The 12,145-nt window shown below is 29.4% G+C and overlaps 1 protein-coding gene across 1 annotated transcript in view; it reads left to right on the top strand.

The window, feature by feature from the left end:
• Positions 1 to 1,990, top strand: part of LOC130813467 (uncharacterized) — a 3,459-nt gene extending 1,469 nt beyond the window's left edge. Inside the window, exon 3 of the mRNA XM_057679301.1 lies at positions 1,841 to 1,990. Coding sequence (XP_057535284.1) covers positions 1,841 to 1,990 — 150 coding nt within the window. The remainder of the gene's footprint in view (positions 1 to 1,840) is intronic.
• Positions 1,991 to 12,145: the final 10,155 nt, after the last annotated feature.

The following is a 12,145-nucleotide window of genomic DNA, read 5'->3' as shown; positions in this document are numbered from 1 at the left end:
ACGTTATCTTTAAATTGGATAAAACTCACTAGTCTATTCCTAGCATATATAAATTACTACGATTTGTAAATTGTATTTTAGAGATTGTAAGCAAAGCTTATTAAATTTACATTTGGATCTTAAAGTTTGTAAGGGGCACTTGATTAGGTAGAAAATTGTTTTTATCTAAAGTAAAAGCTAGCTAACTAACCACATAAACCCATATATATGGCCAACTTTCTATTTTTATCTAATCTATAATACAAATTTGCTATTTTAGGAAAGGTGACTAAACAAGAAAGGGGCATGTTAAAAGGTTTAAGCAACTAATCTTGGTTTATGTCATTTAGAATAATAGAGAAATTAAGTAGGCTTAATTATGAATGGCCACCATTAAAAAGAAAGAGAGAATTGTTAGGTTGTGCAAATCACTGTCCTCTAATTTTTTAATTAATTTAAGCAAAATTGTTGCAGGTTGGCTTATTAGTTGACCACTTTTATTTATATTTTAATACTATAAGCGTGAATTAAAAAGTCTGCACTTAGCATAAAGAGCTTGCAAATCATATTTTTGATATACAATTAAAAAAAAAAGATAAAAAACAAAAAGGATTTGTTGATTTGATGAATAATATATTAAGTTTTGAACACGACATATGAGTAGTGCTTGTACACCTGACGACCAACCTAACAACTAATCCAACGTTTACATTCCTAATTTAGAGTTTTTATGGCAATTAAGAAGTCAAAAAAATATAATTATTTTTAGTATTTTTATTGTGCAATAATTTAGTTGATATAAATTTTATGGAGATGGTACTTAAATTAGAGTGAATTTCGTTTAAATTCTTTTGTATTTAGATGCAAACTTAACAAAGTTTGATATTAAATACTTTTAAGGTATGTATTGTGCAAACGCTTGATCAGAATCACAGATAACAGAAAATAAAAGAGTATTAATCAACAATGTAAAAGGGAAAATATTGCAAACAAACAGGCGTATTCCGAATGCCTAGTACAATCGGAATTTAGTCTACACTATAACATGGAAAACAAATGCAAGATAAAATTGACTTTATTGATTTACCCAAAACTCTCAAAAATAACTCTAAAAATGTTTTTTTTTTCTCTCCAATAACACAAAAAACTGATGTTAGACTATTTATTTAGAGATCACAATACAAAGAGATTTCTAATAATAGAAATAGAAAAACTATGGTAATAAGAATTGGAAAAATCAATCTTAAAAAATTGGAAAATCAAAAATTATGGAAATAATACCAAATAGAAATCGGAAAGTCAATTAGTAAAAAATAAAATATCTAGTTATTAGTTTTGTATAATACGAATTCAGTCACATATCTACAATCTCCATTTTAACATGCATTATACTCGCTTTTAGCAAAGAATAGGTCCCAAAACAGATAAGAACTACTCAGCCTCTAAAATAATACTAGCTTTTGTCTATAAACCAGCATCCCAAAAATTGTTTTTAAAACTCCACCCGGAACACAAACTCCAAATAACAAATGCATGTAATGCTCCAACTAGTCAACAAACCAATCCATTTATGAACAACACTCCTCCTTCAAGAGCTCATATAATGACAAAAACTCAGCTAGAGCTTACAACTAGATTCCGACCAAGCTGTGACTACACAACCTGGGGCACCTTTGAGTAGTTGATTGGTTGCAGTTTCGCCACAGATATTTGGGACAGAGACTTACGGCGATTCGCTGCTCATGGACGACGACTCGTAGCTTCTTGCGGTTTTGCGAATTTTCAGTTTGCTTCACATGATATTTGGGCATTTACTTCAATACTCCCACAATGGTATAATGTTTTGGCCGCTTATTTTTAGGTTCTTGGAGCCAAGCTTCTAGTATCGGGTACTCCTGAACCTGAGGTTACTCCTATTTCTCCTAACTCTGGGGAGGAGGTGGAGCAGTTTAGTCAGAGGTCATCTAGTCAATCTGACACCATTCTTGAAAGACCTAGACGAGTTATCTAGAAGTTTGTTAGGTTGATTGAAGAGATGAAAGGTAGAAATTGTTGTGTTGCGAAGTTGACAGGTTATGGAGACCTATAGAGATCGGGCTAGAGGTAAGCTTTTCTTAACTCAAAAAAGCTACATTGTAAAGATCTTGTCTCAATTTGGGATGGAAAAATCGAAGCCTATAAGTACGCCAACAAGTGTGAGCTGTAAGTTGTCTTTGTCTATGTCACCTCAAACTGAGGAGGAGTTAGCTTATATGTCTAGAGTTCCTTATGCCAATGCCGTTGGTTGTTTAATGTATGTTATGGTTTGTACTAGGCCAGATATTGCGCATGCTATTAGTGTTGTGAGTAAGTTTATAGCTCGACTTGGAATGGAACACTGGCAGGGGCTAAAAAGGAATTGTACCTACTTGAGAGGAACAACTGATATTGGTCTTGTGCATGGTAATGGTAAGGATTGTTTGGTGACTGGGTATAGTGATTCTGATATGCAGTAGATGTGGATACCAGGAGGTCCGTGAGTGGTTATGTATTCACTTTGGGTGGTTCAGTGGTTAGTTATTTGAAAGTCTACATTGCAGTCTTCGGTTATGTTGTTTACTATTGTAGCTGAGTACATGCCTTTAACTTTTGCAGCTATGGATTCTATTTGGCTCAAAGGCCTTGTAGGTGAATTGGGTATCGCATAGGAACTTAGTACAGTGTATTGTGATAGTCTAAGTGCCATTTGCTTAGCTAGAGATCAAGTGCACCTGGATCGGACCACGCATATTGATGTCAGGTATCATTTTTTACGCACTAATAAGAGGGTTAAGGTAAAGACAATCGGGACTGCTGACAACATAGTTGATTTTTTCTTTACTAAGTCTGTTCCATTTAGTAAGTTTAAACATTGCTTAGACTTGCTAAATATTGATTACTATGTGATGTAATAGGCGCTTAGGGGCGGTGTTTGGAAGCTCCTATGTTGGGCATGTTGGCCTTTAGGTGGATCTTACATGGGGCTTGTGATGCATGTGGAGCATTATGAGTTGTTATTCTTGTAGACGAATATGTGATGAGTCTTGGTTGAAGATTCTTTGGGGTGGGTCTTGGTTGGAGACTTATTAGGATGTATGGCTAATGCATGAGTCTTACATTGGGTTTTTCTTGAAATATAAACACTATGTGTTGATGGGATCGTTTGCTGACTACGATTTCTCGTCAAGGTGGAGATTGTTGATGATTAGAGACTAGTCTTGATCATGGTTGTAGAAGATGATTCAAAAATTAGGTCAAATGCGTTGACTGAGAAATGAAGCTTTGACTTTTTCCAGAACTTTGCGACGACTCGCTGCATGGTGAAGGGATAAAAGTGACGACTCATCGCTATGTTCTGTTTTGGAAAAATTGGGGTCAGAGACTTACGACGAGTCGTTGCTCATGGGCAACAACTCGTTCAATTTACTTCACGTGGTTTTTGGGAGGTTACTTCAATACTCCCACGATGCCATAATGTTTTGGCCGGATATTTTTAGTTTCTTGGAGCCAAGCTTCATTTGCTAGGGATTTATTATATATACACCCTTCATTTAGAGCTTTTTCTTGAAGCCACAAAATAGAGAGATATACAAATTGAGCTGTTGTAGTTTGAGAGTATAAACTTGATTCATCTTTGTAATCTTTCTAATATATAGTGAAATTGTTCGTTCCCACTGGTGGATGTAGTTAACACATTGATAGTGAATCACGTTAAATCCCTAGTGTTATTTCTTGTTGTAATTTGTATTGAATATCTTATTGTTTCATTAATGTTTTTTGATTTTGCTTCCGTTGTCGCACAACAGTGATCATCTTTTCGACCATCTCTAAAGCAACCAGTTAACCACCATAGTCAGTCACAAAATTGTCCATATGGACTCTATAGCAATTATCTCACAACTCAAATTTCTTTTAGAAGTAATTAGGTGTTTGAGTGCTTGAAGTAGGAGCCGAAACTTGTGAATGATTTGAGGGTTACTTTTTGTGGCGTTAAAAAGCTATTAATGTGGTTTAGAGAACTTACTAGTCTTAAAATTAACTAGTAGGTAGTTTTGATAATTATTGTGACATTTGTCATGCTATTACGTTTACAGGTACGTACACATAGTGACTATCTCTATATGATAATATTTTAATATCTAGATTATATTATTGAGTATGTGACTTATAAAATTGTGAAATGTCATTAAGTAGGATTATATTGGAATCGTTGAGCTATTTGAGTTAGTATAAGATTGGTAGAAAATAACAGTAATTGTAAGAAGATAAGAATGTTTTCCTTGTGGATGAGCTATTAAACTTTGATTGGTTAGCATGTATTCACATGGATTGATGACCCAGAGGTTTGGAATGTAACGATCGTTGTAAGGGGCATGATCATACATTTCTATTAGACGTCAGATGAACCGATAATTTCAATGAATCATATGTTTCTATAGGGATTTTGCAAATCCTAATATGTGGCTCTAGCCACATATATTGTAAGCTAAATGTTCTCAAAGGGCCTACCTCTTCCTCAGTTTACTTTATTTCGGACTATTATTAGTGATCATATTTCTCTGATTGCAACTGCAGGGGTGCATTGCTTAGAAATAACAATTTGTAAAAACATTTCGTTCATTAAATATTTTGTTTAGGAAATATTTGGTTACTAATTGTTAGCTTTGCTTTGCTAGATTTGTTTAGTTTCGTTCAGTAAATCCTAATATTTCGTTACTAATTACTAAGTGTATTGAATTATGCCATTCTCACATTGTGTGCAAGTTTATGATCAATGCGGTGAACACTGAACTGCAACCCCAACCGCAGACACGCATTGTCTCGTGTATATATTTTATATTTGTATTAAACCATGCGGCAACCACATGTATAACCAAATGGAAGTAGACACTATGTGAAGAAGTCAATTTAACAAAAAAATTTAAAATAACAGTTAATACCCTATAATATATTATATATTTTAATACTATCCCAACTAATTAAAGTTACAATTTAAAATTTCACATTATTGAAATAGACTAGTATATGCTTATTGAAGTTTGTGCTAGAGATTCCCAATTCTTTCTTTTACCAACTACAAAATAAACCAAGCCCACCATTCATCCCCCATAAGGCATAAACCGTGGGATGAGATTATATAATCCCCTTAATTAGTTAATTCTTTTCATGTTAAAGTAACATTTTTTTTATTCTATAGGGGAAACTATTCTATGTAATTTTTTTGTTCTTTTTACTTATTATGTTACCTATTTATTTAATTTTTTTCTAACGGCCTAATCCGAATCTAGCTTGTTTTGTTTTACAGGTAACTTTTCTCATGTTATTTTGGTGTTACCCATCTCTCATTTAACTGATCTTTTTACCTAGGGTTTTAAATTAATTACGTACATTCTTCTTCCCTCTCCTTCAAGAAGGAACAAGTATAATATGTCTGCTACCTATTTCTCGAATCCTAATTTTATGCAGGATATTGGATTAATGTGATCATGACTAGGACCATATAAGAGCAACTATTAAAACAAAGGAGTTCGATCTAATTAGTTGATTTTCATTGATCTTCATTTGTTTGTAAATGTAAGGACTAAGTTTTTGATTTTATGATCTCTTACTACACAAATGATACTTATATCGCTAAAGTGTAAACGAAACAAATAGTCATTATCATCTTCATATTCTGTGTATTCCATTCATAAAAAACTATAATCAGGGATTAGGGAGGGAAAGAAGATAGTAACTCATACCCATAATGACGGAGAATGCGGCTAAAAAATCTCTCGGCTCTAAATTATTCCTTAAATGATAAGTTCCTAATTTACATCTACAAATACTCTAATGATTATTTATTAAAAAAAATTACACTACATAATTGTAGTTAATCATGTTTGAAATGAAAAGGGGTAAAAAAACAAAAATCCATGGGGGATTTTGGAGCTAGGTAGTATGGCAACAAAGTGCGATATGTAAGCAAAAGATTCTTTGGTAGTGGTCACATGTAACATGTTCTTCATTGACTCAACATAATGCCCATCCCTTCTTCATTATTATGAATACTGCCTACATTGGTTCTCGCAAATACATCCCCACAATACAATTAATTTTACATCCCTTCTTCATTACATGGATTAGTTGTCATTACTAAACTATGAGTAAACTTTTAGCACTTGTTGCTTTCTTCATTGGTTAGTTGAACAAATTCAATAGGGACCTCTTCCATTTTACTTGAGCGTGTATATATATATATATATATATATATATATATATATATATATATATATATATATATATATATATATATATATATATATATATATATATATATATATATATATATATATATATATATATATATATATATATATATATATATATATATATATATATATATATATATATATATATATATATATATATATATATATATATATATATATATATATATATATATATATATATATATATCTATATATATATATCTATATATATATCTATATATATCTATATATATCTATATATATATATATATATATATATATATATATATATATATATACATATATATATATATATATATATATATATATATATATATACATATATATATATACATATATATATACATATATATATATATATATATATATACATATATATATACATATATATATATATATATACATATATATATACATATATATATATATATATATATATATATATATATATATATATATATGTATGTATATATATATGTATATATATATATATATATATATATATATATATATATATATATATATGTATATATATATATATATGTACATATATATATATATATATGTACATATATATATATATATGTATATATATATATATATATATATATATATGTATATATATATATATATGTATATATATATATATATATATATATATATGTATATATATATATATATATGTATATATATATATATATATGTATATATATATATATATATATATATATATATATATATGTATATATATATATATATATGTATATATATATATATATATGTATATATATATATATATATATATATATATATATATATATATATATATAGATATATATATATATATATATATATATATATATATATATATATATATATATATATACATATAGATATATATATATATATATATACATATAGATATATATATATATATATATATATATAGATATATATATATATATATATATATATATATATATATATATATATATATATATATATATATATATATATATATATATATATATATATATAATTTTTTTGTCCTTTTCTTAAATAACTTAATCCTTAAAGAAAAACTAATTAATTGTGTCAATTGAATTTATCTATGCTAAAGGTACATATTAAGGCTGGATAATCCTTAATTTATCTTGGACTTAATTGATTAGGTAATTATGAACTTTTTTTTTTTTTTTTGAAATGCGGCTAATTAATAGTGAACCTAATTAAATGATTTAAAGCATACTGTAAATTGAAATCAATTTATTGCACTATTGAGGTTCGAATGTTATCTTGGTTGGAGCATGTATTGCGTTTCCCAAAATAAATATGTATTCTTTTCTCGCTGCCCTCTCTCCTAACCTTCCCCTTCACTTGTCCTATCGGCTTTTAAAAAAAGTATCATGCATGGTTAGGTTAACATTCTTTTCTATCGATTACTGTTGGGATGTTTTATCCCATATCGACAAATTAAAGATGGTGTGTACGCTTTATAAGCTATTGGAGACCTTTTTCCCATTGCCATATGATTTTAGAATGGTATATACTCCTTGGCTTGTGAAGTGTGTGCACTTCGTGTTTTTTCCAATAATTACTGTCATTCACGATAAGTCCAACCTAATTTAACAATTACATTGATGTTGATACAAGAAACAAATAATAAACATGAAATCAAGGAGAATTTAATAAATTTTACTAAATTTAGATTTTGCAATTACTTATTCTAATTTCCGTTTTAGGTAAGAGTTAGAAACACGTGAAAGCAATTGGACACGTCTCATGGCAAACCCATGAGGTCCTGACCATCTATGTCTTTTGTGCTCTTTTCCATTATTGCCTCTTTTTTGTGAGCATTTTCCTTTGTTTGATTATTTAATAATTTAATTATCCTACCAAATATTGTTGGTGGTGATTGAGAAAATTATACAAATTTTGCCAGTTGTCCATTTCTACAATGTTCTTGCAATTAGTTTTCTTTGAGTAAGCAGTTGTACCACTTTGTTTGGAGTTTTTTCTTTCTTTGTGTACTTGTTTTGTTTTTTATACTTGTCAAATGCTAATTTGAAAATGGTTTTTGTTTCGCTAAATTCCGTCTTCAATTATACAATTATCGACTTCACTCACAAAACAAATTCCCTTGGTGACCTTTAGGGCCGGTCCTGAGATTTTAGTGATCCAGTGTGAAAAATAAATTATGGGCCCTAATTATAAAAAATATTTTTTTAGTTATAAAATTCACAATTTAATTACACAAGGTTTCATGTTCGATGCCTAAAAAAGTAAAAGTCGTCTACTTTTTTCGTGACCCTGGGCATAGGCCCTTCTTGACCTTGCCGAGGACCGGCCCTGAATACCTTTATACAATTGTACAACTTCTCCCTTATTACATCATCCTAGAAAGCACGGACACGCCCCTGGACCTGCGTGTTGCGTGTCGGACACGGACACGCGAAAATCCGTGTACAATATTTTAATATTTTTTCAGACACGTGGACACGGCAAGGATGCGCAACGGACACGGCAAGGACACGGACGGGACACGTGCCCCACGTGATTTTTTTTTTTAAAAAAAAAAAATTTTAAATCCGAAAACAGGGGCTTGGTTACTCAATTACTCCCTCCCGCAGACCCGCACTCTCTCTCACTCTAAACCTCAGAACTCTACCTCCAGTCGCTTCCGCCTTCCTGCACGGCCGCACCACGCCACCACCGGGCGCCGGCTGCTTCTCGCCTGCTCCATCACAGACATTGTCGGTGCTGCTGCCTGCTGCCTGCTGTGGATTGCTCGAGCTCGAAGCGACGAAGCCTCGATTCGAAGTTCGATTGTTCGTATGATGTGTGATAATCAAAGTTGCATTTACCTATTTATTTGGTTTTCTTTGATTTGGTTTGTATGACTATTTTTAAATACTCATGTTGTTTATTTGGTACTTATTTGCATTTTATGTGAGTTTTATATTTTTAAAGTTTTATTTACATATATCAAATGAAAGATTGTAAAATTATCTTTAATTAGATATATTTATTATATTACCATTTTCGTGTCCCTGTGTCCGCCATTTTTAAGTTGGCGTTTTCCCGTACCCGTGTCGTGTCCGTGTCCGTGTCCGTGTCCGTTTTAGTGCAACTTAGACATCATCACTAATATCATATAATTAATACCTACTAGTATTGAATCGTATAATATATAATATAAAAAATTAATAACCGAATTGAATTAGCACTCAACAGTTAAATAACAAGTACATTCAATATGGATATGTTATCATAATTTTGATAGATTTCTTCTTATTATTATTAGATAATAATTAGAAATTTGGAGGTGAAACATAAATAGGAAAATATAGTTTACTTAATTTTATAGGTTACTTAAAAGGTGTCTTAGTCATAGTTATTTTTCTAACCGTAATTATGAGGTTTTGGGGCTGGATTTTAGTGAACTCTAATAAATAGGGATGTTAGGTTGCTCATACTTGTATCTCCAAAATTGAGAGTCTCTATTAAAATTAGTGAGAATTATTAATTGTGAGTGAGTGATTGAGAGTTCTTAAATAAAATCTTGTCTTATTTTTTGTTGATAATAATATTAGCGTGAAAGATGTATTTCACCAAAAATTGAAATCTTTGGTGTGTGTTATTCTTGTGGCTATCCCATCTTAAGTTGTTTTTCCTAGCTCTTAATAGATGATTGTTAGGACCATCTTATACTTAGTATACTCAATTTACTTAAGTGTTCTATATAATTAATCATATATGACAAAGACTATACAAATGCAATTGGTGTACTAATACAACTAATACTATACTAATATACCTTATATTATACTAATATTATCATAATTCTATTAATAATATACGAAATGAATACTATATACTAAATTACTAATATGTCTAATACTACACTAGTATTACTAAGACTTATACTAAACCAATATGATTAATAATATACAAAAATGGCTAATACTAGACTAATGCAACTAGTAATTTAATAATACGACATATATATGTATATTAATCAGTCCCCTTCCCGCAACCTACCTTCTAATAAAAAAAAAGCTTCCAAATATAATACCTCCGTCGTTCCCTAATGAAATTTTCATAAGGAATGTTTACAAGAATCAGGAAAAAAAAAAAGAATCTTTTTAGATAGTGGATATAATAATTTATTGAATAACAAATATGATGAATGAAAAGTGGGGATCATAAAAATTTTAAAAAATTTAAAATAAAGCTAATGGGAGGGAATATATAATGATTAATATATAACTTTTTGTGGTTAGAACATAAAATAATAATAAACAATTTTTTCAAGTAAATCATATATACTAATAAAAATATTGAAAACTGACAAGTGTAATCCTTAAGGAGCCTTGACAAATAAAATTATTTTTGTGGATAATAGTTCATTACAAGACAATATTTACCTAATTTAGCATTTTATTTTTTTAAATTAGAGCTAAATTAGGTAAAGTATTTATATGATTATTATAGCAGTTCTATATGCTTGACCTCGAATTTGATACGTTTAATTGAATAAAAATGTGATATATTCCATAAATAATTTTTTAAAGAATCGATATTTAATTTTTGTTTTAAAAATCATGTATTGAATAAATTTAATCATCATATCATATAATAAAAATATTGAAAAATGACAAGTCTCATTCTTAGGAAACCTTGACAAAATAAATTATTCTAGTGGATCATCGTTGATTACAAGACAATATTTACCTAATTTAGAATTTGATTTATTTAAAATCATACAAACTAATAAAAATATTGGAAAATGATAAGTGTCATCCTCAAAGAGCCTTGAGAATTAAAATTATTTTAGTGGATAAATAGTTGATTACAAAACAATATTTACCTAATTTAGAATTTGATATTTTAAAATTAAAGCTAAATTAGGTAAAGTATTTATATGATTATTATAGCAGTTCTATATGCCTGATCTCGAATTTGATATGTTTAATTGAATAAAAATGTGATGTATTCAATAAATAATTTTATAAAGAATCAATATTTAATTTTTTTTCTAAAAATCATGTATTCGATAAATTTAATCATCATATCATACATACTAATCAAAATATTGGAAAATGACAAGTGTGATCCTTTGGAAGCCATGACAAAATAAAATCATTTTAGTGGATGATATTTGATTACAAAACAATATTTACCTAATTTAGAATTTAATTTATTTAAATTGGAGCTAAATTAGTTAAAGTTTTATATAGTTTATTATAGCAATTCTATATGCATAACCTTGAATTTGATACGTTTAATTGAATGAAATAGTGATGTATTCTATAAAAAAAAATTTTAAAAATCAATATTTGATTTTTGTTTTAAAAATCATATAATCGATAAATTTAATTATGATAATATATATTTTCATTATGCTTTAATGTTATATTTTTATATATTATATTTCATACTAATAAAATGGTGCCTTGTATGAGTTTGTATACTAATCGCATAATATTCAGCTAAATTAGTGATTAGAACATAGATGATATAACCATCTAGGCATGGCCACGGTCCGGGTTGGGCCGGTTCCGTTCTGGTTCCATCCGGTTCCGGTTCCACTCGGTTCCGGTTCCATTTGGAACCTGTCGCGAACGGTTCCGGTTCCGGGTGGTTCCAAACGGTTCCTTGGCGGTTCATGAGGCGATTCTGGCGGTTCCAACTCGCGGGACGGGCGGGTCGGACCATCGGTACCATTTTTATTTTTCCTTTAAATATTTATATAATATAAAAATACTATAATATTACGGGCGTACCGTTGATGATTACTTGATCATTAGCGAAATTCATTGCTTGTCAAGTTGTCATCGTTCTTAAAATATTTACTAAAAACAATGAAAAAAATA

This window comes from Amaranthus tricolor, chromosome 5, assembly GCF_026212465.1.
Source record: "Amaranthus tricolor cultivar Red isolate AtriRed21 chromosome 5, ASM2621246v1, whole genome shotgun sequence".
NCBI lineage: Eukaryota > Viridiplantae > Streptophyta > Magnoliopsida > Caryophyllales > Amaranthaceae > Amaranthus > Amaranthus tricolor.
The sequence above is the reverse complement of the archived record's forward strand: the minus strand, read 5'-3'. Positions and strand labels throughout refer to the sequence as shown.